The 27,338-nt window shown below is 44.2% G+C and overlaps 3 protein-coding genes across 3 annotated transcripts; 2 read left to right on the forward strand and 1 right to left on the reverse strand.

Moving 5' to 3' along the window:
• The first annotated feature begins 4,297 nt into the window (after positions 1 to 4,297).
• LOC129831795 (transcription factor HES-1-like) lies at positions 4,298 to 7,113 on the forward strand. Its single transcript, XM_055895250.1, has 4 exons — positions 4,298 to 4,763; positions 4,898 to 4,993; positions 5,110 to 5,188; positions 6,009 to 7,113. The coding sequence occupies exons 1-4, from the start codon at positions 4,701 to 4,703 to the stop codon at positions 6,404 to 6,406; spliced, it is 636 nt and encodes a 211-aa protein (XP_055751225.1). The 5' UTR covers positions 4,298 to 4,700; the 3' UTR covers positions 6,407 to 7,113.
• A 2,532-nt stretch (positions 7,114 to 9,645) lies between these two features.
• On the forward strand, positions 9,646 to 11,420 carry LOC129831794 (transcription cofactor HES-6-like). Its single transcript, XM_055895249.1, has 4 exons — positions 9,646 to 10,025; positions 10,143 to 10,229; positions 10,336 to 10,411; positions 10,558 to 11,420. The coding sequence occupies exons 1-4, from the start codon at positions 9,942 to 9,944 to the stop codon at positions 11,019 to 11,021; spliced, it is 711 nt and encodes a 236-aa protein (XP_055751224.1). The 5' UTR covers positions 9,646 to 9,941; the 3' UTR covers positions 11,022 to 11,420.
• A 69-nt stretch (positions 11,421 to 11,489) lies between these two features.
• Positions 11,490 to 24,373, reverse strand: LOC129832531 (period circadian protein homolog 2-like). The gene is made up of 8 exons (XM_055896651.1): positions 24,343 to 24,373; positions 23,904 to 24,104; positions 23,659 to 23,707; positions 23,291 to 23,436; positions 23,019 to 23,097; positions 18,803 to 18,926; positions 18,508 to 18,613; positions 11,490 to 18,402 (listed from the first exon to the last, which is right to left on the reverse strand). Exons 1-8 carry the CDS (start codon positions 24,371 to 24,373, stop codon positions 18,044 to 18,046), a joined length of 1,095 nt encoding a protein of 364 aa, XP_055752626.1. The 3' UTR covers positions 11,490 to 18,043.
• Between the last annotated feature and the right edge of the window lie 2,965 nt (positions 24,374 to 27,338).

Below are 27,338 nucleotides of genomic sequence, written 5' to 3' on the forward strand. Positions count from 1 at the left end.
ATCCAAATCAGTCAGGTTTCAAGACTAGTCACTCAACTGAGACTGCTCTTCTCTGTATCACGGAGGCGCTCCGCACTGCTAAAGCTAACTCTCTCTCCTCTGCTCTCATCCTTCTAGACCTATCGGCTGCCTTCGATACTGTGAACCATCAGATCCTCCTCTCCACCCTCTCCGAGTTGGGCATCTGCGGCGCGGCCCACGCTTGGATTGCGTCCTACCTGACAGGTCGCTCCTACCAGGTGGCGTGGCGAGAATCTGTCTCCTCACCACGCGCTCTCACCACTGGTGTCCCCCAGGGCTCTGTTCTAGGCCCTCTCCTATTCTCGCTATACACCAAGTCACTTGGCTCTGTCATAACCTCACATGGTCTCTCCTATCACTGCTATGCAGACGACACACAATTAATCTTCTCCTTTCCCCCTTCTGATGACCAGGTGGCGAATCGCATCTCTGCATGTCTGGCAGACATATCAGTGTGGATGACGGATCACCACCTCAAGCTGAACCTCGGCAAGACGGAGCTGCTCTTCCTCCCGGGGAAGGACTGCCCGTTCCATGATCTCGCCATCACGGTTGACAACTCCATTGTGTCCTCCTCCCAGAGCGCTAAGAACCTTGGCGTGATCCTGGACAACACCCTGTCGTTCTCAACTAACATCAAGGCGGTGGCCCGTTCCTGTAGGTTCATGCTCTACAACATCCGCAGAGTACGACCCTGCCTCACACAGGAAGCGGCGCAGGTCCTAATCCAGGCACTTGTCATCTCCCGTATGGATTACTGCAACTCGCTGTTGGCTGGGCTCCCTGCCTGTGCCATTAAACCCCTACAACTCATCCAGAACGCCGCAGCCCGTCTGGTGTTCAACCTTCCCAAGTTCTCTCACGTCACCCCGCTCCACCGCTCTCTCCACTGGCTTCCAGTTGAAGCTCGCATCCGCTACAAGACCATGGTGCTTGCCTACGGAGCTGTGAGGGGAACGGCACCTCAGTACCTTCAGGCTCTGATCAGGCCCTACACCCAAACAAGGGCACTGCGTTCATCCACCTCTGGCCTGCTCGCCTCCCTACCACTGAGGAAGTACAGTTCCCGCTCAGCCCAGTCAAAACTGTTCGCTGCCCTGGCACCCCAATGGTGGAACAAACTCCCTCACCACCTTCCGGAGACACCTGAAACCCCACCTCTTTAAGGAATACCTAGGATAGGATAAAGTAATCCTTCTGACCCCCCCCCTTAAAAGATTTAGATGCACTATTGTAAAGTGGCTGTTCAACTGGATATCTTAAGGTGAATGCACCAATTTGTAAGTCGCTCTGGATAAGAGCGTCTGCTAAATGACTTAAATGTAATAAACTCTGCGCTTTGGTCCGATGATTCCTCATCATCAGACGACGAACGTTACACAGTGCTTGTCCCTCTATATGCATTTCCAATGCGCATTTCAAATCCGATGTTGCAAGTGTGAATTGTCTTATATATGTGCCTCTAGATCCGGAATAAGTAACCTAAAAAAGCGCATGTAGATGGGCACACTGGCCCAACAGGAATGATTGTGTTCCTCATAATTAGCAGCCAAAACGAGCGCCGCTTAGGGCGTCTGGGAATGGGAACTATTGTGGCATTGTCATTCTCACGCTAATTCTGATCACGGGGACTCGTGACCAGATGATAAGAGAGAACAGGGAAGGGCGCGAGCACCTCTTTACAAGTTGGCCTTTTAATTCGGGCTCTCTGATATTCTCTCCGCTGTTGCCTCAACGATTTTGACCGATTCGTTGATTTTTGGCCCTTCTTTGCCACCAACCCATAACAAGATGGAACTTTGTTTTTCTGTCGGTGGTCGCTGCTCTCTGAAAAAAAAAAAACGCATGCGCCGCGACCGTGGGGTATTTGTGTGACCCTCTGAAGGACGTTTCCTAGTGACGAGAGACAGGCGGCTGACTGCACGTGGGTCGCGTGACCAGATGTCCCATTGCGCTTTGTATGGTCAAAGGCCTCCCCAAAAGTCACCCACGTTTTCTGGCGTTTCACAAGAGAACCCACCACCCAGTGTATATCAGCCACAGCCTCTTCAGAAAGCCACACATTGTGACTGTATAGGCCTACCATCTGGGTTTATAAGTGGTTTAGAAAGTGAACTCATTCCGGTCTACTAATTCAAAGCCTTGTACACTTGCCTGTCGTCTGTCAGTACCAACTGAAGGTTCGTTAATTATTAAGGCTCTGAGGACCACATTCCTTTTAGCCTAAATTAATCTATCCAATAAAAAACAATATCATCCATAGCCCATGCAAAAATTAGGTAAGCTGTTTTGACATGTCATGTATTGTTAATAGGCTACCTGTAACGGCTTTCCTCCTCCTCATCCGAAGAGGAGGAGCAGGAATTTAACCAAAATGCAACGTTGTGTGATGACATATTATTCATTTAAACAAGACACAAAACGAACTATACTTGATTAACTACAAAACAACGTAGACGCACCTGAACATAAGAACTTACATATAACGAAAAACGCATGAAAACAGTAACAGACTACATAAACCGAACAAACAAAACCGAAACAGTCCCATTTTGGCGTAACATAACACAGACACAGGAGAAAACCACCCACAAACAAACAGTGTGAAAACACTTACCTTAATATGGTTCTCAATCAGAGGAAATTAAAACCACCTGCCTCTAATTGAGAGCCATATCAGGTCACCCTTAACAAACATAGAAACACATAACATAGACTACCCACCCAAACTCACGCCCTGACCGTCAAACACATACAAAATAACAGAAAACCGGTCAGGAACGTGACACTACCATTCGGGGTTGGGTCACTTCTAATTGATGGCAGCCAATTCAGGCATCAGGAAGTAAACTGAAATTCCAATTAAATTATTATTTAATTTTTCGATGACTTCTAATAAACTGAAAAGTATAAGCTATTTATTTTCAAAAGTTGTTTTATTTTTGTATTATAAATTCAAATTACTTCCTGAAGTGACTGTCTTGTTTGCAAATTCAACAAGTGTTATGACCACTAATTTCACAACTAGGCCCATATGCTATTCTCATGCATAACAATGTGATATAAAAATATAGCTCATGAATAATCAAAATAAGTGATCAACAACCACACATAAGCTATTGCTCATGCTGGCGCTTTATTGTGATGGTCACACACCTGACAGAAAAACAGCGGTCAGGGCGCACCTGCCCTAATTTCCCATTAGTCACTTCCTACTCCGGAGTTCACTGAGCGAGAGCCTTCTCTCAGTCTGGACCGTACACTTGTCCTTCCACAGGGTTCGTACTCTTCATGGTGATTAGGTTCGGTTGAATACCGCCCATTGTTCGGTGGGGTTTCCCACGTTCTAGCGTTCGCCCCGCAGTCGCGTGGCTCAAGTCAAACACAGAGCCGCCGCCATGAATCCCTTAGCCGAAGGCCAGCTCGCGGGAGGGACATCTGTCCGTGTGGTCACTCTGACAACTGCTCTCCCTAACTCGGAGTTAGAAAAAATTGACAACATATGTTTAGCTTACAGTTTTCAAACCCTTCCTCTATCTGGCTCAGGCTAATCAAAGTTGTAAGTAAACATTTGTTTTATATATATTCATTAATAATAAACCATGATCAATATCCGACAGGATGTTCAAGTCATTTATCCCTGTTGATATTAGACAACACAAAGAGCATCGGAATTCATGTGGAATTAGTCCTAACTACCCACATCCATATCCCGCACCTGCAGAACCATTAGGTGATGGGATTACATTTTATTTCAAAGAAATTCAGAACATGAAACAAGCACTTTCAATCGATGTATTGAATTTTAATAAATTCATTCGATTGAAATCTGACCAACTTTTGAAAGTCCGTTGAGGAGCCTAGACATATGGAATTGCTGAACGAGGTTTGAAAATAGTTTGAAATAATCTTCATTAACTTTGAATGTAATTGCCATAGGCTTGAACATATACAATATCCATTGCCATTGCGCGAACAACATTTAGGGTACGTCTCAGGATAAGCATGAGCTACATTCAATAAAAAATATTGACACTTTTCGTTATAGGCTTTTGGCTTAATTTTTCTGAGCAATTAGTTTAGGCTTACTCAGGATTTAGTCACTAAAGTTTCTCATCATCAACACTTCCCTGACCACTTGCCAGTATCGACAACGATACAGACTGATAACAATGACCACAGGGCGTTGTGGGTATTTTTTCTATGTGAGACTTCAGCGGATAGGTTTCGCCTTTTCTCGGGTAAGCCTAATGCTGTCCCATTTCATTGGCATGAATAGTCAAGTGGTCCCTGGTGTAACCACGGAAATTACTCACTCTTGTTCGGCCCTGCGAATGAAAATCCGGAGGGTACCCGCGCGCTTTGCGTCACGAGAAAGAGAGAGAGTCAGAGAGGGGGGGGTTCAGGGTGGACATCTGTCTCTTGTATTTTTTCCAGGGCGGGTAGCTCGGCTATTGAAAAGAGGCAGTGACCTGTCATCCCTGACTGATGGGAGCGGGCGCTGGGAGCGCCCCCGTGTGTGGGAAAATACCTCAGCCAAAGAGCTCGAGCATTCAAATGCTAATTCTGCCCTATAAATAAGAGCGGTGCGTGGTGCTGCGGGCCTTACAGACCCTAGACTCAGCCGGGAGAGGAGAGCTATACTCTAACTACAGAACTATACCGAGCGTAAAGGAGAGATGACAGCCAGCACCATGGCTCACAACGTGGGGAAACACTCGAGTGCCAAGGAGGAGAGAAAGGTATTGCCTTAGTTCCCGTGGATATATATAAACCTAATCAACAGGTGTCTTATCGGATATGCTCACACTTAGTGATTGTCTGGTCCAATTTGTGACTGTCTGGTCGCCATTAACCCATCGCTTTCCATCTCTAGCTGCGGAAGCCGCTCATTGAGAGGAAAAGACGGGAGAGGATTAATAACTGCTTGGATCAACTGAAAGAAACCGTGGTCGGGGCTTTCAGTCTTGATGTGAGTAGGCCTATATACACACTGTATTTTAATTGTTAGAAATGCTCAATTATATGGAGTGTGAAAGACACAGTGTAAGTTATTTGTTGACCCTAACTTTCCATTTCCCCCAACAGCAATCGAAACTTGAAAAGGCGGACATTCTGGAGATGACAGTGAAACACCTGCAGAATGTTCAGACTCATAGATTCAGTGGTAAGTGTCCGATCAAGTAGTTTGACTAAAGAAACACGCAAGTGCCAGGAGAGTTTTCAAAGTTGTGCCTGCATGTAATACTCTATGTAAGCAGCTGGTACGTGTCAGCACGTTGGAATGTTAGACAAATTTAATGGAGACTGGTGGGAATATTTTCATCAGTGATTGAATAACAGTCAATAAGAACAATACGAATAATCATGTGAGTATTAGTACTCACATAGCTTTATTTACTTTCGTTTTGATCCATATTCTTTCTTGGTTTCAACTTAAAACAATTGATTAGTCAAGTGTTTCTTAATCTTGATCCTGGGGACTCAACGGGGTGCACATTTTTGTGTTTGTCTTAGCACTACACACCTGATTCCACTAATCAGCTCATCAAACCTTTGATTAGTGGAATCATCTGTATAGTGCTGGGGCAAAAACAAAAATGTGCACCCCTTTGAGTGCCCAGGAACAGGATTAAGAAACACTGCAATGCATTATGCGAGTGGTGCAGCGGTCTAAGGCACTGCATCTCAATGCAAGAGGCATCATTACAGTCCCTGGTTCGAATCCAGGCTGTATCACATCCGGCCGTGATTGGGAGTCCCATAAGGCGGCGCACAATTGGCCCAGCGTTGTCCGGGTTTGGCCAGTGTAGGCCGTCATTGTAAATAAGAGTTTGTTCTTAACTGACAAGTTAAATCAAATAAAAAATCTATATAATAATTACTCATTTATTTTGGGCAATAGGCCAGTCTTGGTGCAATACATCCTGCCACCAACAGATGACGCTATGACCCATGTTTGACCCAGTGTCTCCTCCCATCCACAGCAGACCCCAATTTAGGCCTAGATGCACAGCAGAAGTACAGCACAGGCTACATCCAGTGCATGCACGAGGTCCACAACATGCTGCTCAGCTGCGAGTGGATGGACAAAACTCTTGGCTCCCGCCTGCTCAACCACCTGCTAAAATCCCTGCCCCGCTCCAGTGAAGAGCACCCCTCTCAGGCCAACCCCAACCTCAGGCCTGATGCCCACCCACCCAGCCAGGGGCCTGGAGCCCCCACTCCACCCCTCAGAGGGGACCCCAGGTCTGGTAGGCAGGGCCAGGGGGAGGGGCCCCTGTCCCACATGGTGGGGCCCCAGGACCGCCCCCTGCTCCTGCTCGGGAGCCCCCAGCTCCTCAGCCCCCACCTGGGCATGCTGGAGATGTGGAGGCCCTGGTAAACTGTACTGGCGTGCTGGATCTTTACGTTAGACCCTCCTCTGTTATGTATCTTATAGATATGCTACTCAGAAGACATTGTGTTCGATTGTGGGGCGGTTGTGTTCCTGATCTAGGTGTGCTATATATACAGACCTTTCAGTACTTCCTCTCCGAAGTCTACTTTCCGTAGCCTGCATTGTAGAAGGCGCTTATTAATATTTTTCTTATATTTATTGTATTAACGTCTTTATTTATTGAAAAACATGTGCACCCCTTTGTGTTTGTCTTAGAAAAACATTTAGCTTCTTACCTCTAGTCCATCACAAATAGCTTTTGTTCTGCTCCCTTTGTTGGATATTATTAACCAATATTAATACAAATGTGTATGCAATTTCTGCAGTTATCTATTTTCTTTGTGTAAACACACACACACACTTTCTCTTATATATATAGAGGGCCGTTTTGATCCTATCAACATCATGAAAATAATCCATGTTAAAAAATATATGAATGATGCTGTGGCCTACAGCTACATACATTTATAAATGGTTAGGCTTATAACATTCATTGTATTTCATTTATTAGACTGTTGCTTGCAGTGTGAATGAAATAAGCAAATGGATTTAGTAATATTAAATGAATGACCTGGTCCAGTTGGACAGGCCATAAAGATACAGGTAACTGCCAAAATAAAGGAAACCCTTGAGTTAACGAGGGATTCAAAGTATATTGTAAGCAGGTGCTTCCACAAAGGTGTGGTTCCTGAGTTAATTAAGCAATTAACATCCCATCATGCTTAGGGTCATGTATTAAAAATGTCCAGTTGCCTATTATTTTGGCTACCATGGCTAAAAGAGATCTAGGTGACTTTGAAAGAGGGGTCTTGAAGGAGCATTGCAGGTTTAAAGTGTGTTTGTGTCACCAGATCTCAACCCAATTGAAGACTTATGGGAGATTCTGGAGCAGCGCCTGAAACAGTATTTTCCACCACCAATAAGAAAACACAAAATTATGTAATTTCTCAATGAAGAATGGTGTCACATCTCTCAAACATTGTTCCAGACAATTGTAGAATCTATGAAAAGGCGCATTAAAGCTTTTCTGGCCGCTTGTGGTGGCCCAATGCGGTAATAAAATACTTTATGTTGGTGTTTCCTTTATTTTGGCAGCTACCTGTATATGATGAGGAAATGCGGAAGTAGTATTGAGGCTGCGTTTACACCAGCAGCCCAATTCCGATATTTTTTCCACCAATTGGTCTTTTGAACAATCACATCAGATCTTTTCTCATCAGATCTTTTTCAGAGCCAATCTGATTGGCCAAAAGGCCAATTAGTGAACAAGATCAGAATTGGTCTGCCTGTCTAAACGCAGCCATAGAGACAACAAGTGTTTGGTTAATCACTGGTAATATTTGTGTAGGGCCTACTGGTAGTAGTAGAAGGTAACACGTTCATATTTATTTTCAACTACAGTATAGGCAAACCATTATTTGTTTACAATAGTAAATCATTTTTTTCCCGACAAATGAACGTTATGCATAGGCCTACTGGGTGCATTTTAAAGACATTATTGAATTCGAACATTCAAAACGTTGCTGTAGTACATGGTCCCTCTATAATAATTGTCCACAGAGCTAATGAAGCCACCGTGTGGTGGCAGAGAGGGGAGAAAAGAGAAGAGATGGAGAAGGGCGCCCGATCCCTCTGCGGTTTCTCGAACAAAAGCGGGCCGAGACAGCTGCTCTCTCCCCTGTCCAGACCATTAAGAGGAGAGCTGGAGCGGAGCGTGGGGGTGGCGAGGTGCCAAACCCCTCCACTTCAAAGCCTCTGGACACAGCCTTCATTTAGGTTCTATATTTGTTACTGGTGCCTAATTGCTGTAGCAAAAACCTTGTGTGTAAAACTCACTCATAATGGTATCATGTTGTTTATCTGATGACAGGACACATTTTCGTGCTTGTTTAGATAAACACAAATGCGCTATTGCATATTGGTATTTTGCATGTCAATGCGCTGTACATATGTACACATGCAACGACGCCAAATGGTTAAACACTTTTATCAGACATAAACAAATAGACAAGTGTGCGTAAAAAAAAAATTGTGCACACACAGACAGTGAAATTGGGATAATGGATAAGAGTCCATTTCTAGACATAACATAGGCTGCGTTTACACAGGCAGCCCCATTCTGATATTTTTACACTAATTGGTCTTTTGACCAACCAGATCAGCTCTTTTGCCAATAATTGTGCAAAAGTTCAGAATTGGGCTGCCTGTGTAAACTCAACCATAATAAACCAATTGTTATTTAACATAAGCCTGAAGCTATTTTGGAGGTATAACTGTAAGGGATGCGCAAATACAAACATGCATGACTTTTAAAGATTATCATTTAAAACTAAGTCGGGTCTGTTTAGCAGGTTTTGGGAACCTATTTGCTCTGTGCTTTATAAGGGGAATGTGGCATCAGAGTGCAGTTGAATCCAAATCAGAAATCACCAAAGGGAGAGAACAAATGAGGCGCAGGCTAACACCTGTCGCTTTCTTTGGGGAAGGGCCCTTAATTCCCCGACTGATTCAGTTTAGGCCAAGGGGCCTCTGCCAGCAGCTGCCAACTGAGGCATCGCGTTACATCCGAGAGCCCGCGCTGGGGAAATCTTCAGAGCCCTGAACAGGGACACACAAAAAATGAGACTGGGTAGGGCAAGAAAATATTAGAAGAGAAAAAAATCACTCAATCTTGAGATAATCAGCAGTCAGGATTTGAAATAAATAAATATATTACAAATACTCCACTTCCAAAGAAATGTCTCTCTAAAATGTTTTTTTTTTCTACCCATAGTATCTGCATAATATCTCTCCGTGTTCTGCCATAAATAGTTCTGTTGGCCTACCTGGTGAAATACATTGGACACATTGGAGCTTTGATAACCCAATGAATAATGAATGGTTATATAATTTGTGATAGCAGCCTCTGTCCCATCCTATTCCTTTTCACAGAATATAGCCTATACTGTACAGTTATGGAGGACACAAACAGATGGTACAAAAGACGTGTTAATACCATGCAATGTACTTGTAAGCTACTTTTTAATTTTTTTCCCCAAAATTGTCATTTTTTCTTAAACTTTAGCCTAAATGAATAGTCTTCGGTTGAACAACAACAAAACACTGACGCCGGATACGCAACCCAATATATGAATTATTGTGACCACTACTGATCCTCACCGTGCAGCAAGGGCTGGCAGAAGACAAAGGAAAGGGCTCTGATTGGCTCTCACGGTGTGTGCACTGTTGTCCGCTGCCTAGTGCAGACAAACCACACATTCATATGCAAATTAGTCCTTATAAATAGCTACAACAGCTCTTTAACGCCAGCAGTACGTTTATCGACGATTGTACAATAATCACAGGGCGTCTCGCCTGTCGTGTTTAGATTTTCTCTGACCGGGTTCGTCTGCCAGCTGCTCTCTTTCACGGATCGGGAAAATAGCAGTGGAATACAAACTGGGATCTCAGACTGACTGCACGGCTCGGGCTCAAAACCAACATGGCCCCCTCGGCTCTGCACATCAAGAACGGACTTGGCATGGATGAGGATGACTACTACGGGATTAATAAAGGGGATAGAAAGGTACCGGGCATCTGTGGTTGTAGCGTCGCTGATTCCATTCTATAGAGTAGCCTACCCTAGTAATGCAGTTATTACATTGTTACAACGCACTAACAGGCCCATGTGTCATTGTTACAGGCAAGAAAACCTTTGGTGGAGAAGAAGAGGCGTGCTCGTATCAATGAGAGTTTGCAGGAGCTCCGGACCTTGATCGCTGACACCGACGTGAGTTTGGCGCACCTCCCCTGCTGTAAACTTACCTGGCCCACCTGTCATACAATAGAAGCGAATGAAATCTAATATTTTCCACTTTGTCTCCCCTCGGTTTCAGTCAAAGGTGGAGAACGCAGAGGTACTGGAGATGACGGTGAAAAAAGTGGAGCATATTCTCAAGGATCGTCCCCAAGGTAAACTGTGAGCAATGGCATACACTATTGACCCTTTCATCCACTCATTAAAGTGCATTTAGGCATAGATCAGGTGCTGCTTATCATAACGCCCACCGTGGGAGTGCAATTGAATCTAAGTAGGCCTAATTTCCTTTCTTCCTCAGAGACTGACATCATGAACCGGGAGGCCAGTGAGAGGTTTGCAGCAGGCTACATCCAGTGTATGCATGAGGTCCATATGTTTGTGTCCAACTGTCCCGGGATAGACGCGACGGTGGCGGCCGAGCTACTGAACCACCTGCTGGAGTGTATGCCCTTGAACGAGGACCACTTCCAGGACATGGTTATGGATATAATATCAGACACTTCCAGCAACAACGGCAGCACTTGGCCAGCCGGCGAGGCAGTGTGCGCGGCACTAGCCTCACCCGGATGCAGGAGTATATCCAGCGGCTCTTCCTCGGCCCTCTCCCCCGTCGCCTCCACCACCTCCAGTGAGGACCTGTGCTCTGACCTGTACAAGACAGACAGCGAGCACAACCAGGGCGCTACCGAAGCACTGGAGAACCAAGAGGCCCAGAACATGCCCACTATCAGCTACTACAAATCCATGTGGAGGCCCTGGTAGTGGCCCGTACTGGTCAACTGTCTGCCTTTTGGATTTAATAGAATAGTTTGGAGTCTACCTGGCCCCAGGTTGTGACATCATCCGTTACATACCTGGAAAGCGCATGTCGCCGGAAATTCACTTCATGCTTTTGCGCAATTGGGAACTGCTCATGTTTGTTTTTGTAAATATCTTAATATGTATAGAGGATTTGCATAAGAAAAAGCTATTGTGACGCCGTAAATAGGCTATAAAAGTGTTTCCAGTGAAGATTCGTACAGAAAAAACGGCCCTTGTTTATTCGCCCTGTAACCTTTAAAAGAAACGCGTATATTTCCCCAACCACTTGACGCTGTAACAATGTGTAGAATGTTGTGTCCTTAAAATGTCAATGTGATTAATAAAATTATTTAATGAAAATGACAGTCTTCATGTGTAAAACTTGATTGTTTACACCATCTTACAGAATGATTCAAAAGTAAACCAATTAAAAGGCATTTCAAGCTGAATGACTTGACTTCTGTTTGCACAACATTTTTAACGATTGGCAGAGTACCTAATATCACAAGGCAATTGAATCTCCCAATTGACAAACAAAGCAATTAAGAGTAACTGCAGCCTGAAACAAACTAACAACACTTCAGACCTCTTACTAGCCAAGTAATTAAACAATTGCCAAAAACGCATTGAAACAAAACGATAGGCATATGAAAGGCCAGCGCCATGCTCCCATAATCAAAATCCATTTCTTGAGGTATTTAATCATTCAGTATTTTTAAAGCACCTGGAAACATCAGAGTCCACAAATCATGTAGAAGTCAATCTTGAAAGACACATTTGTGAATTGAATATTAGCGTTAAACCATAATAATTACGCACAGCTATCCAAAGCACTTGGCCTTTTGAGCATGAAAACGCACTCGGGTTCGCTGCATATAGACTACTGATAGGTAATTACTGATAAGAACATGACAGGTCCTATAGGCTAGACTAGGCTATCATGTAAATCTCACGGTGGAGTATGAGCACGTTCAACCTCCTTTGCTCATCGATTTGCTTAGACAGACATGTTTCAATCACAATTACAGTAGACCGACTGTGCCCATCATAAAGATTAAAGTCCACTGGGAGAAAAAAAACACTGAAATAGCTGGGTGATTTTGCAGCTAAATGCACTTTTGGCATTTCTTATAAAAAATAATAATAAAAGTTTATTGAAAAATACTTTCATCACGGATGTTAATTTCTTGTCAACTACACATGAATAGATTCACAGACTGCTGTCATCTTTTGATGAAGGAATGAATGGCTAACGATTCGGATTAGCGTTGAGCAGCCACAGGGGGTTTGTAGCTGGTCAAACCTGGGCCACACATTTGGCTAGGTGGAACAACCGGCATGGAAGCAGAGGACGCAATGATCAAAGCTTTGGATCGGCAGGCCACCATTTGACAGAATATCGACAGAGCCAGCGAGTTGAGAGACACTGACACAGACACAGCTGTAGCCTATAGCTTTGATTTGATTCGTCTTTGCACCTGTCAAATGACATTTCGGAGTGAGAGAAATGTAGACCTAAAGGTTCAAGAGTAGGACAACACATATTTATCACTTAGGCTAATACAAAATGACTATATCGTTTTAAAAAAAAATACCAATTCATAGATTTTTGCCATGATGACGTCTGTATCATGAGCCATTTTCCCCATTCGTTTTTCAAAGCATGTTGCTGCTTGGTAAACCCATAGTTCAAAATGTACATAAAGCAGTCTGTTGCATCATTACAGGGACCCGGGTCTGTTTCCCATCTTTATCATAATGGCGCATAATCACCATTAATCTAAGGTGACATATGACATGTTGGTGATATAACAAAATTTGTTTTAGCGTCCGGTGAATGATAAAGGCAAATTAACAATTGCACAGCATCCTAACGCATCAGTTGCGGATTCGTGATGGTGAATTTCAATTCCGGGGTTAAAGGTTCGTGACCGGTGCCAGTTGGCATGAGGCTTTCAAACGTGGATGGGAGCATATGGTTCTGAAACGGATCCCCTGGGACTCCCATTCCATCCTTGGATGAGTCTCTCCTCTCAAGTGTCTTTGACTCTAAAGATGAATCTCTGATCTAACAACAGAACGCCTCAGCCTAGCCCTTCACCGCTCTGACAGTTTCTTGAGCTTTCCCCGCTGTTTGATGCTTTCACGCACAACACTCATACAAAGATAACCCTCCCAGAGACTACACTTATTTGAGTCAGGGAAGCCAATATCCCAATAGGCCTATGTTAGAAATTGTCTGCTGCTTTTGAACAATAGTCACAATCTTACCATCTGGGTTTTTACCTTCTTCATCAGGTTCTAGCCTACATTCAAGTAAAATGTAGGGTAAAAACCCAATGGACCACCATCCCAACAAAACAAACCCTTACCTGTCCAGATCAACATTGGGGGGGAAAGGAAACATTAACATTTTAATGCACCTACAAAAACGCAATGAAATGTGCTAAAATATCAGGTTCTCAAAATGGCAATGAGACAAATATACACTGACACATACCATGAGACAAATATACACTTACATATACCATGAGACAAATATACACTGACATATACCATGAGACAAATATACACTGACATATTCCATGAGACAAATATACACTGACATATGCCAGTGAATGAGTTTTTTGCACTGACATTCCTTGCCCTGGTTCTGTGCACACTCACTGGACTCTACCCACACACTCACACATGCTACACTGAGACTACAACACACACATACAATAGATACGCACACACGCTGATGCTACTCTGTTTATTATCTATCCCGATTGCCTAGTCACTTTTACCCCTACCTTCATGTACATATTACCTCAACTACCCCGTACCTTGCACATTGACTCTGTACCGGTACTTCTTGTATATAATCTTGTGATTGTGTTACCATTTCCTTTTTTTTGTTCTTTTATTACTTTTCAACTCTATATTGTTGGGAAAGAGCTCGTGAGTAATTATATCATGGTAAAGTCTACACCTGTTGTATTCAGCACGTGAATAATAAAATGTGATTTGATAATGCTATTGGTCCCGGCAGTTTCCTATGCATTCATAACCCATGGTGCTATATGGTTTATGTCCAGCAGCATTGCCATGGATCCCTGTGCACTGTATATAGAGCTGGTTTGGTTCCCAATATCCTGTTTATTCAGTGCTGGCGTCACACCTCCCATTAATAGCACAGAGGAAAATAAAGTCTCCCTAGTACCTACACGTAAAGGTTGAAAACAGCATTTCAAATTTATACATGAAAAAAGAGAAAATTACAGTATTTGCACTGTGCATGTGTCCATAGGAAATATGCTAACTAACAACGCAGAGGTATAGGAACTCAGTTTTATAAAGGTTGTTGCTCCACTGAGCTGCCTTACTCTTGGAAAAAACGATAAATGACTAGTTTAAAATGGCATCCATTCCTTCAAACTAACAGAACTATGTAGGGGACTGTCCATTGTCAAAGCCATGTCCACATAATCTCCTATAGGTAAAACCTGAAGACAATAAACTACTACATTCACAGCCTGTTACACAGGACATTCACAAACTGAAAAAGAGAATGGTGTAACTTTGATGGCTTATGAGGAACAACCTGCAGTACCTTACATATGCAAGAGAGCGTGAGACTGCAGAGTCTGGAAGAAAACATTGATTTGGCTTTGTTTGAAAGAAAAATAAAACATCTGTAGTAAGTAGATATTTATACTGTCTGATTGTCACTGTTGTTCAAGCATGACTGCCAGGGGCAGACTGGGACCAGAAATCGGCCCTGGCCTTTCTAACATGCGGCCAAATTTTTCCTGTGAGGCCCCCACACAGGCACATTTTTACTATTGAGGACCCAATTTTTGCCAGATAATGAAAATGTTGAGGAAAAACACCCAGGTTAGACAGACCCACTGGGCTAAAAATGGACCAGCTCACTGCTGCGATGACGGACAGATGCAAGGTGCAACAAGATTCATAACTTTACAGCAGAAACGATCTCAACTCAGCTTAACACCCCGGCCGTCCTACAATCTAAACTAGATGCCCTCAATCTCACACAAATTACCAAGGAACCTACCAGGTACAACCCCAAATCCGTAAACACGGGCACCCCCAGATATCATCCTGGCCAACTTGCCCTCTAAATACACATCTGCTGTTTTCAACCAGGATCTCAACGATCACTGCCTCATTGCCTGCGTCTGTTATGGGTCCGCGGTCAAACGACCACTCCTCATCACTGTCAAACGCTCCCTAAAACACTTCAGCGAGCAGCCCTTTCTAATCGACCTGGCCCGGGTATCCTGGAAGGATATTGACCTCATCCCATCAGTAGAGGATGCCTGGTTGTTCTTTAAAAGTGCTTTCCTCACCATCTTAAATAAGCATGAACCTTTCAAAAAAATGTAGAACTAAGAACAGATATAGACCTTGGTTCACTCCAGACTTGACTGCCCTTGACCAACACAAAAACACCTGTACTGCACCAGCGATATGCAACTTTTCAGGGAAGTCAGGAACCAATATACACAGTCAGTTAGGAAAGCAAAGGCTAGCTTTTTCAAGTAGAAATTTGCATCCTGCAGCACTAATTCCAAAACGTTTTGGGACACTGTAAAGTCCATGGAGAATAAGAGCACCTCCTCCCAGCTGCCCACTGCACTGAGACTAGGAAACACTGTCACCACTGATAAATCCACGATAATCGAGAATCTCAATAAGCATTCTTCTATGGCTGGCCATGCTTTCCGCTTGGCTACCTCAACCCCGGCCAACAACTCTGCACGTCCCGCAGCAACTGGCCCAAGCCCCCCAGCTTCTCCTTCATCCAGACAGCTGATGCTCTGAAAGAGCTGCAAAATCTGGATCCCTACAAATCAGCTGGGCTAGACAATCTGGACCCTCTCTTCCTAAAATGATCCACACCATTGTTGCAACCCCTATTACTATTCCGTTCAACCTCTCTTTCGTATCGTCCGAGATTCCTAAAGATTGGAAAGCGGCTGCAGTCATCCCCCTTTTCGAAGGGGGAGACACTCTAGACCCAAACTGTTACAGACCTATATCCATCCTGCCTTGCCTTTCTAAAGTCTTCGAAAGTCAAGTGAACAAACAGATCACCGACCAATTCGAATCCCACCGTACCTTCTCCGCTATGCAATCTGGTTTCAGAGCTGGTCACGGGTGCACCCTCAGCCACGCTCAAGGTACTAAACAATATCATAACCGCCATCGATAAGAGATGGTACTGTGCAGCCATCTTCATCAACCTGGCCAAGGCTTTCGACTCCGTCAATCACTGTATTCTTATCGGCAGACTCAACAGCCTTGGATTCTCAAATGACTGCCTCGCCTGGTTCACTAACTACTTCTCAGATAGAGTTCAGTGTGTCAAATCGGAGGGCTTGTTATCCGGACCTCTGGCAGGCTCTATGGGGGTGCCACAGGGTTCAATTCTTGGACCGACTCTTTTCTCTGTATATATCAATGATGCCGTTCTTGCTGCTGGTAATTATTTGATCCACCTCTACGCAAACGACACCATTCTGTATACTTCTGGCCCTTCTTTGGACACTGCGTTAACAAACCTCCAAACGAGCTTCAACGCCATACAACACTCTTCCGTGGCCTCCAACTGCTCTTAAATGCTAGTAAAACAAAATGCATGCTCTTCAACCGATCGCTGCCTGCACCCGCCCACCCGACTAGCATCACTACTCAGGACTTAGAATATGTGGACAACTATAAATACCTAGGTGTCTGGCTAGACTGTAAACTCTCCTTCCAGACTCACATTAAGCATCTCCAATCCAAAGTTAAATCTAGAATCGGTTTCCTATTTCGCAACAAAGCATCCTTTACTCATGCTGCCAAACATACCCTCGAAAAATTACTATCCTACCGATCCTTAACTTCGGCGATGTAATTTACAAAATAGCCTCCAACACTCCACTCAGCAAATTGGATGCAGTCTATCACAGTGCCATCCGTTTTGTCACGAAAGCCCCATATACTTCCCACCACTGCGACCTGCATGCTCTCGTTGGCTGGCCCTCACTACATATTTGTCACCAAACCCACTGGCTCCAGGTCATCTATAAGTATATGCTAGGTAAAGCCCTGCCTAACCTCAGGATCACTGGTCAGCATAGCAACACCCACCCGTAGCACATGCTCCAGTAGGTATATTTCACTGGTCATCCCCAAAGCCAACACTTACTCTGGTCGCCTTTACTTCCAGTTCTCTGCTGCCAATGACTGGAACGAATTGCAAAAATCACTGAAGCTGGAATCTTATATATCCGTCTCTAACTTTAAACATCAGCTGTCAGAGCAGCTTACCGATCACTGTACCTGTACACAGCCAATCTGTAAATAGCACACCCAACTACCTCATCCCCATATTGTTACTTATCCTCTTGCTCTTTTGCACCCCAGTATCTCAACTTGCACATCATCATCTGCACATCTATCACTCCAGTGTTAATGCTAAATTGTAATTATTTCGCCTCCATTGCCTAACCTCCCTACTCTTCTACGTTTGCACACACCGTACATATATTTTTCTATTGTGTTATTGACTATGTTTGTTTATGTGTAACTCTGTGTTGTTGTTTTTGTCGCACTGCTTTGCTTTATCTTGGCCAGCTCGCAGTTGTAAATGAGAACTTGTTCTCAACTGGCCTACCTGGTTAAATAAAGTTGAAATTAAAAATAAAAAAATCACTGGGGCCAAGCTTCTTGCCATCCAGGACCTCTATACCAGGTGGTGTCAGAGGTAGGTCCTAAAAATTGCTAGACTTCAGCCACCCCAGTCATAGACTGTTCTCTCTGCTACCGCATGGCAAACGGTAACAGAGCGCCAAATCTAGGTCCAAGAGGCTCCTAAACAGCTTGTACCCCCAAGTCATAAGACTCCTGAACATTTAATCAAATGGTTACCTAGACAATTTGAATTGCCTGCCCTCCCCCCTCTTTTACACTGCTGCTAGTCTCTGTTATTATCTATTGTCACTTCTGATGAGTCCAAATTTGAGACCGCCGTGTCTTTGTGAGATGCAGAGTAGGTGAACGGATGATCTCTGCATGTGTAGTTCCCACCTTGAAGCATGCATGGAGAATGCGGTGTAGGAGGAGAACTGGCACTTCCTTTTCACCGTGACGGGGGTGATACAGCTCTCCAGATACCTGATGACACTGTCCAGACAGCTGATCTGCTGGTAGGAGTAGACAGTCTGGTCATTACAGGTGAGCTCTTCCACACTGGCAGCAGCAATAGCGGTACTGTCCTTGACAAGCAGAGGGGGCACCACTAAGTCCTTCAGGAACGCCACAGGACTCTTATGCTGCTGTGCTCCTGCTGGAGACGCATCTGTCAGCAAACACACACTCTCACAGACACACACACACACATTTACAAACTAAAAAAGGTCAATATTTCCCAACACACACAAACACCACTTACTGTCTGTGGTTTCCCTAGATTCAGGTTTGGAGGGAGAGGGAAAGTAGACCGGCTGGTCCTGACTCTTCAATATGTGGACCCTTTTACAGATCTCCTGGAATGTCCTCTGTAAGACATAGAAAGAGAGAGAGAGAGAGAGAGAGAGAGAGAGAGAGAGAGAGAGAGAGAGAGAGAGAGAGAGAGATATGGTGTGAGTGGGGAAGAGAGACAGGGCAAGTGATCTAGAAAATAACAAGACATTGATTTAGAATACTGAAGACAACCAGAAGAAATGCAGAGAGTGGTACCAACTCACCGGCTTAGATTTTCCTGGTTCATCAACCACATTCCTGTTCTCAATGGTTTTCCCATTCCCGTGGGAACTGTTGCTGCCATGGCTACTGTAACCACTGGAGCCCATGTTGTGGACCGGCTGTAGGAGGACAAGAGAGTGTTGTTATAGAAACACACAGATGTGATTTTATTAGGATCTCATTTTCATCCTAATTTGGACTAATCTTCCAAGAGTCCTTAAACATTAAAGTACAATTTATATTACGATCACATTTTAACATATAACACACTGTTACTAACAGACATAATACACTGACATATTGATCAGATAAATAATCTAACAGTCTAAAAAGACCGATTGATTCCTTCATCTACCATAGTCCTGCACAACCTTCCAAGTTATTATATTTAAATGGTTCTAAATTATTGAAAGAAAAGCACATTTTTTGTCCACTAAAATAACATCAAATTGATCAGAAATACAGTGTAGACATTGTTAATGTTGTCTATGACTATTGTAGCTGGAAATGGCAGATTTTTTTATGGAATATCTACATAGGCGTACAGAGGCCCATTATCAGCAACCATCACTCCTGTATTCCAATGGCACGTTGTGTTAGCTAATCCAAGTTTATCATTTTAAAAAGGCTAATTGATCATTAGAAAACCCTTTCACAATTATGTTAGCACAGCTGAAAACTGTTGTTCTGATTAAAGAAGCAATAAAACTGGCCTTCTTTAGACTAGTTGATTATCTGGAGCATCAGGATTTGTGGGTTCGATTATGGGCTCGAAATGGCCAGAAACAAAGAACGTCCTTCTGAAACTTGTCAGTCTATTCTTGTTCTGAGAAATGAAGGTTATCCCATGCGAGAAATTGCCAAGAAACTGAAGATCTGGTACAACGCTGTGTACTACTGCCTTCACAGAACAGTGCAAACTGGCTCTAACCAGAATAGAAAGAGGAGTGGGAGGCCTCGGTGCACAACTGAGCAAGAGGACAAGTACATTAGAGTGTCTAGTTTGAGAAACAGACATGACACATGTCCTCAACTGGAAGCGTCATTAAATAGTACCAGCAAAACACCAGTCTCAATGTCAACAGTGAAGATGCGACTCCGGGATGCTGGCCTTCTAGGCAGAGTTGCAAAGAAAAAGCCGTATCTCAGATTGGCCAATAAAAAGAAAAGATTAAGACGGGCAAAAGAACACAGACACTGGACAGAGGAACTAGAAGGCCAGCATCCCGGAGTCGCTTCGTCACTGTTGACATTGAGACCGGTGTCTTGTTGGTTGATGACCAACCAAGAGCATTGAGCATGACTACAACAGAAGAACCATATTTCCACCTTAAAACAATCCTTGCTGCTTTGTTCTGTGCATTCTGCAGCCTCCTAACTTCACTTGCTGATGCATTTCCCCAGACCACAGAACAGTAGTTCACCTGACTCAATTAATGCTTGTGTTGTTTGACCACAGAACAGTAGTTCACCTGACTCTCAATTAATGCTTGGGTTGTTTGACCACAGAACAGTAGTTCACCCGACTCCCAATTAATGCTTGGGTTGTTTGACCACAGAACCGTAGTTCACCTGACTCTCAATTAATGCTTCGGTTGTTTGACCACAGAACCGTAGTTCACCTGACTCCCATTAATTATTGGATTGTTTGCTTAATAATCTTTCCCGGTAAATATTTAGCTATCTTTCTGATCATGCATGCAGTTTATTAATATATATATTTTTTTACATAGATGAGTTATTTGAGACAACGGTAAGCAGTTGTCAAACTGCACCCTGGGTAGTTTGGTTTCTGCCACTTGCTCAAGTAATACTCCTCCCATACATATTTGTATCCCATGCTGTGTTGGCATTTTCCTGGTGGAACAGACCAATGTAACCTTGGTCTTCTTGGTGTTCAAAAGAAGTTTGTTCCGGCAAACCCACTCCCTGATATTTCCCAGATCTACTTCTAGAGCTTGCTGTACCTGTTGAACCGATTGTCTTGCTGTATAAATTGTAGTATCATCTGCAAATATAGTCGCTTGAGTTAAGGCATAAGGAAGGTCATTGGTATATATTAAGTAAAGAAGTGGCTTCCCTGCAGTATTCCACAGTTTAAAGCATGACTGTTTCTTGTCAGTTAGATATGATTACCCAAATCAATGCTGCCTCCTTAAATCCATAAAAAATTATTTCATGATCCCCTTATCAAATGCTGCACTAAAATCAAAAAATAGTACACCCACAAACCTGTCTTTATCCATAGCATTGAGCCACTGGTCAGTCATGTCAACCAATGCAGTGGTAGTGGAATGCTTTTTGCGATAAGCATGCTGATTGGATGTAATCAGATCATTCTTTTCCATGTACTCCCATATTTGTCTATTCACAATAATGGGTTTAACATCTCCTCTACTGACACCATTTGTAGACTAAAAGAGCAGGTTCCTTTGCTCATAATATGATCATCAATCCACTGGACAATAGCTAGTTTGGAAGATTGGGTGTTTACATTATTGCTCAGTAAATTAATTTTCTTTGTAAAAAAAGGGGCAAAATGATTGGCAATATCAGCTGGTTTTGTTATTGTTCTCCCGTCAACCTCCACACTAGATGGGCATGATGAGATAGATGTACCAACCTCCACACTAGATGGGCATGATGAGATAGATGTACCAACCTCCACACTAGATGGGCATGATGAGATAGTTTAGCTCGTCTGGTAGGCTCGTGTCACTGGGCAGCTCTTGGCTGTGCTTTCCTTTGTAGTCTGTAATGGTTTGCAAGCCCTGCCACATCCGACGAGCGTCAGAGCCTGTGTAGTACGATTCGATCTTAGTTCTGTATTGACGCTTTGCCTGTTTGTTGGTTCGTCAGAGGGCATAGTGGGTTAAAGTGCCGCTCCTTGAAAGTGGCAGCTCTAGCGTTTAGCTCAGTGCGGATGTTGCCTGTAATCCATGGCTTCTGGTTGGGGTATGTACATACGGTCACTGTGGGGACGACGTCATCAATACACTTATTGATGAAGCGAATGACTGATGTGGTGTACTCCTCAATGCCATCGGAGGAATCCCGGAACATATTCCAGTCTGTGCTGACAAAATAGTCCTGTAGCTTAGCATCTGCTTCAGCTGACCATTTTTTTATTGATCTAGTCACTGCTGCTTCCTGCTTTAATTTGTGTTTGTAAAGAGGAATCAGGAGGATAGAATTATGGTCAGATTTGCCAAATGGAGGGCGAGGGAGAGCTTTGTACGCGTCTCTGTGTGTGGAGTATAGGTGGTCTAGAGGTATTTTTCCTCTGGTTGCACATTTAACATGCTGATAGAAATGTGGTAAAACAGATTTAAGTTTCCCTGCATTAAAGTCCCCGGCTACTAGGAGCGCCGCCTCTGGGTGAGCGTTTTCTTGTTTGCTTATGGTGGAATACAGCTCATTCAATGCTGTCTTAGTGCTAGCCTCAGTCTGTGGTGGTACGTAAACAGCTACGAAAAATAAAGATTAAAACTCTCTAGGTAGATAGTGTGGTCTACAGCTTATCATGAGATACTCTACCTCAGGCGAGCCATAGCTCGAGACTTCCTTAGATATCGTACACAAACTGTTATTTACAAAAATACATAGTCCGCCACACCTTGTCTTACCAGACGCCACTGGTCTACCCTGCTGGTACAGGGTATAACCAGCCAGATGTATGTTGATAGTGTCATCGTTCAGCCACAACTCCGTGAAGCATAAGATATTACAGTTTTGAATTCCCCGTTGGTAGTTTAATCTTCCGTGTAGGTCATCAATTTTATTCTCCAAAGATTGCTAGCAGAATGGATGGAAGTGGAGGTTTATTCAATCGCCTACGAATTCTCAGAAGGCAGGCAGCCCGCCCTCTGACCCCTTTTCCTCTGCCTCCTCTTCACGCAAATCACAGGAATCTGTGCCTGTTCCCGAGAAAGCAGTATATCATTTGTGTCGGGCTCTTCAGACTCTTTAAGGAAAAAAAGGATTCTGCCAGTCCGTGGTGAGTAATTGCAGACCTGATGTCCAGAAGTTATGTTCGGTCATAAGAGACGGTAGTGGCAACATTATGTACAAAATAAGTTTCAAAGTAAGTTATTAACAAACAAAAAAACACAATCGGTTGGGGACACGTAAAACGTTAGCCATCTTCTCTGGCGCCATTTTTTATTGAGCCTTGCACATAAACAGATGAGGTGTGTGTATAAATGTTAATGACCTCACCTCTCATCTATGTCCTGGAACACACAGCTGGGTGTGTGTGTCGTGGTGAAGATACGGTTGTCAGAAGGGATCCTGGGGTCTGGGAAGGAAAACAGAAACAGTTAGAAATTATGTGAAAAAGACAGATTGTGTTGAGTGTGTGTGTGTAAGGCTGTGAATGGGCATTAGGATTGAATGTATGTGTGCATTCTAGTGTGTGTATCAGACTCATTATTCGATAGTGCTAAGAAACATTGAGATCACAGAGAGACTGATGTCTGTGTGTTTCTTACCATCGTAGCCCGACTGTACCCTCTCAGCCAGTAGCAAGCAGCAGGACTGTTCCTCGGCCAACTCAGCATCCTGGACCTTCAACAGGTAGGGGGTGATACGGAAAGGGAAGTCCTGCAGGCTCCCTCCTCTCCCCCTTCCACCACTATGCATCACACACAGAGCATGGAGTCACAACATACATACATATCAACGCTACCTCCCCCTGTTCAACACTAAATTGCTTCTTTACATCATACAGAACTCCTTAGTAGAGTCACTAACCACTAGGTGGTGATAAAAGTCCAAAACGGACTCCCTAATCCCATCTCTCCTCTCACCCTACCACTCTAATCCTCCCCCTTATGATCGATGGTTTCCTGCTCAACTGATGCGGCAGAAGAAGGATTTCTCCAGCCTGCACTCCGTGGGAGCTGATTCTGAGAGAGAGCAAGAGAGAGTTATATATATATATATCCAAGCAGCCAGATGAATCCAGTTGAGTCTATTTCCAACAGCCTACCTGCTGCTCATCAATATCCACTGGATATGCCTGTAGATGTGCTTCATCATGCCTATGCGTGGGTACTGTAGTAACAGCTTGTATCGTTGAGTGTATAGAAGGGACATAGGTACCTGTTCCAGTGCACATGCTCCAGGAGGGCAGATTGTAGGGTGTGGTGAAGCTGTAGAACACATTGACATCCTGAGGGTTCAGGAACTCTACAAACTTAACGTTGGTGAACTGCTCCCGATTGCATTGCAAGATGGTTGCCGCCTGGTACGAGATGAACACTATCTTCCCTGTGATGAGAGAGACATCCACAGCAAAATATCCTATTGGGAAAAAAACTAAACATAATAAATATAAATACATACAAATATCCTGAGCCTGGTTATAACATTGCATTAATTGTACTGTAATTGTAAAAATGTGCTACTGGCAAAAAAACATACAAACAAATAAACTTCGATAAATCGGTCTGTTTCAGAATGGTCTGAACATTTGCTGATTTGGTGGTCATTATCAGAAAGGTCAAGGGTACTCCTCTGTCTGTATCTGAAATAGACATACGGTCTGTCTGTCTGTCTGTGTAAGAACACATTATGTTCCCTCACTAGAGTGCTCTTCAACCTGTACCGGCTACAGGAGATTGATTATTTTGTGGAGCTTCAAGTGACTGAGGTTCAAGTGTTTTATGGAACAAGTAAGGGAAAGTAAAGACATTTTGGCTGGCAACAACACACTTTTCCCTGAGAGAAGAGACGTCACTGGGACTAATGTGCCATAGTCATTAAACAAAAAAAAATATTTTTTTTTGAGTGGGAGCAAATTGTACAAACAGTACAATTTGTTCTTTGTTGAAATGTGATGCAGGCAGCATATCCCACATGGGTTGGCAAAGGAACGTAATACACTTTTTCAGTTGGTTGTGTGCAGTGGTGTACTTAAAGTACTACTTTAAAGTACTTAAAAGTAGCAAAAATACTTTAAAATACTACTTAAGTAGTTGTTTTGGGTATCTGTACTTTACGGTTTATATTTTTGATAACTTTAACTTTACTAAACTCAGCAAAAAAAGAAATGTCCCCTTTTCAGAACCCCTTTTCTTTCAAAGATAATTCGTAAACATCTAAAAAACTTCACAGATCTTTATTGTAAAGGGTTTAAACACTGTTTCCCAGGGCCTCCCGGGTGGCGCAGTGGTCTAGAGCACTGCATCGCAGTGCTAACTGCGCCACCAGAGTCTCTGGGTTCGCCCCCAGGCTCTGTCGCAGCCGGCCGCGACCGGGAGGTCCGTGGGGCGACGCACAATTGGGCTAGCGTCGTCCGGGTAAGGGAGGGTTTGGCCGGTAGGGATTTCCTTGTCTCATCGCGCTCCAGCGACTCCTGTGGCGGGCTGGGCGCAGTGCGTGCTAACCAAGGGGGCCAGGTGCACGGTGTTTCCTCCGACACATTGGTGCGGCTGGCTTCCGGGTTGGAGGCGCGCTGTGTTAAAGAAGCAGTGCGGCTTGGTTGGGTTGTGCTTCGGAGGACGCATGACTTTCGACCTTCGTCTCTCCCGAGCCCGTACGGGAGTTGTAGCGATGAGACACGATAGTAATTACTAGCGATTGGATACCACGAAAATTGGGGAGAAAAGGGGATAAAATGATAAAAAATAAATAAAAAAATAAAAAAATAAACACTGTTTCCCATGCTTGTTCAATGAACCATAAACAATTAATGAACATGCACCTGTGGAACGGTTGTTAAGACACTAACAGCTTACAGACGGTAGGCAATTAAGGTCGCAGTTATAAAAACGTAGGACACTAAAGAGCCCTTTCTACTGACTCTGAAAAACACGAAAAGAAAGATGCCCAGGTTCCCTGCTCATCTCCATGAACGTGCATTAGGCATGCTGCAAGGAGGCATGAGGACTGCAGATGTGGCCAGGGCAATGAATAGCAATGTCTGCACTGTGAGACGCCTAAATCAAATCAAGTTTATTTTATATAGCCCTTCGTACATCAGCTAATATCTCGAAGTGCTGTACAGAAACCTAGCCTAAAACCCCAAACAGCAAGCAATGCAGGTGTAAGACAGCACTATAGGGAGACAGGATGGACAGCTGATCGTCCTCGCAGTGGCAGACCACGTGTAACAACACCTGTACAGGATCGGTACATCCGAACATCACACCTGTGGGACAGGTACAGGATGGCAACAACAACTGCCCGAGTTACACCAGGAACGCACAATCCCTCCTTCAGTGCTCAGACTGTCCGCAATAGGCTGAGAGAGGATGGACTTAGGCTTGTAGGCCTGTTATTAGGCAGGTCCTCACCAGATATCACCTATAGGCACAAACCCACCGTCGCTCGACCAGACAAGACTGGCAAAAAGTGCTCTTCACTGAGGAGTCGCCGTTATATCTCACCAGGGGTGATGGTCGGATTCACGTTTATCGTCGAAGGAATGAGCATTACACCGATACCTGTACTCTGGAGCGGGATCGATTTGGAGGTGGAGGGTCCGTCATGGTCTGGGGCGGTGTGTCACAGCATCATCGGACTGAGCTTGTTGTCATTGCAGGCAAACTCAAGCTGTGCGTTACAGGGAAGACATCCTCCTCCCTCATGTGGTACTCTTCCTGCAGGCTCATCCTGACATGATCCTCCAGCATGACAATGCCACCAGCCATACTGTTCGTTCTGTGCGTGATTTCCTGCAAGACAGGAATGTCGGTGTTCTGCCATGGCCAGCGACGAGTCCGGATCTCAATCCCATTGAGCATGTCTGGGCCCTGTTGGATCGGAGGGTGAGGGCTAGGGCCATTCCCCCCAGAAATGTCCAGTAACTTGCAGGTGCCTTGGTGGAAGAGTGGGGTAACATCTCACAGCAAGAACTGGCAAATCTGGTACAGTCCACGAGGAGGAGATGCACTGCAGTACTTAAAGCAGCTGGTGGCCTCACCAGATACTGACTGTTACTTTAGATTTTTACCCCCCCTTTGTTCAGGGACGGCTCTGACGCTGGTCGGATGTGGAAGGGCTTGAAAACTATTATGGACTACAAAGGGAATCCTAGTCACGAGCTGCCCAGTGATGCGAGCCTACCAGATGAGCTAAATGCCTTTAATGCTCGCTTTGAGGCCAGCAACACTGAAGCATACATGAGAGCACCAGCTGTTCCGGACGACTGCGTGATCACGCTCTCTGTAGCCGATGTGAGCAAGACCTTTTAAAAAGGTCAACATTCACAAAGCCACAGAGCCAGACGGATTAGCAGGACATGTACTCAAAGCATGCGCAGACCATCTGTCAAGTGTCTTCACTGACATTTTCAAACAGACCACCATAGTCCCTTTGCCCAAGATAGCGAAGGTAACCTGCCTAAATGATTACCGCACAGTAAAACTCACGTTGGTAGCCATGAAGTGCTTTGAAAAGCTGGTCATGGCTCACATCAACACCATGATGCCGGAAACACAAAACCCACTACAATTCGCATACCGCCCCAACAGATCCACAGATGATGCAATGTCAATCTCACTCCACACTGCCCTTTCACACCTGGACAAAAAG

The sequence above is a fragment of the Salvelinus fontinalis genome, chromosome 33 (genome assembly GCF_029448725.1).
Source record: "Salvelinus fontinalis isolate EN_2023a chromosome 33, ASM2944872v1, whole genome shotgun sequence".
Lineage (NCBI taxonomy): Eukaryota > Metazoa > Chordata > Actinopteri > Salmoniformes > Salmonidae > Salvelinus > Salvelinus fontinalis.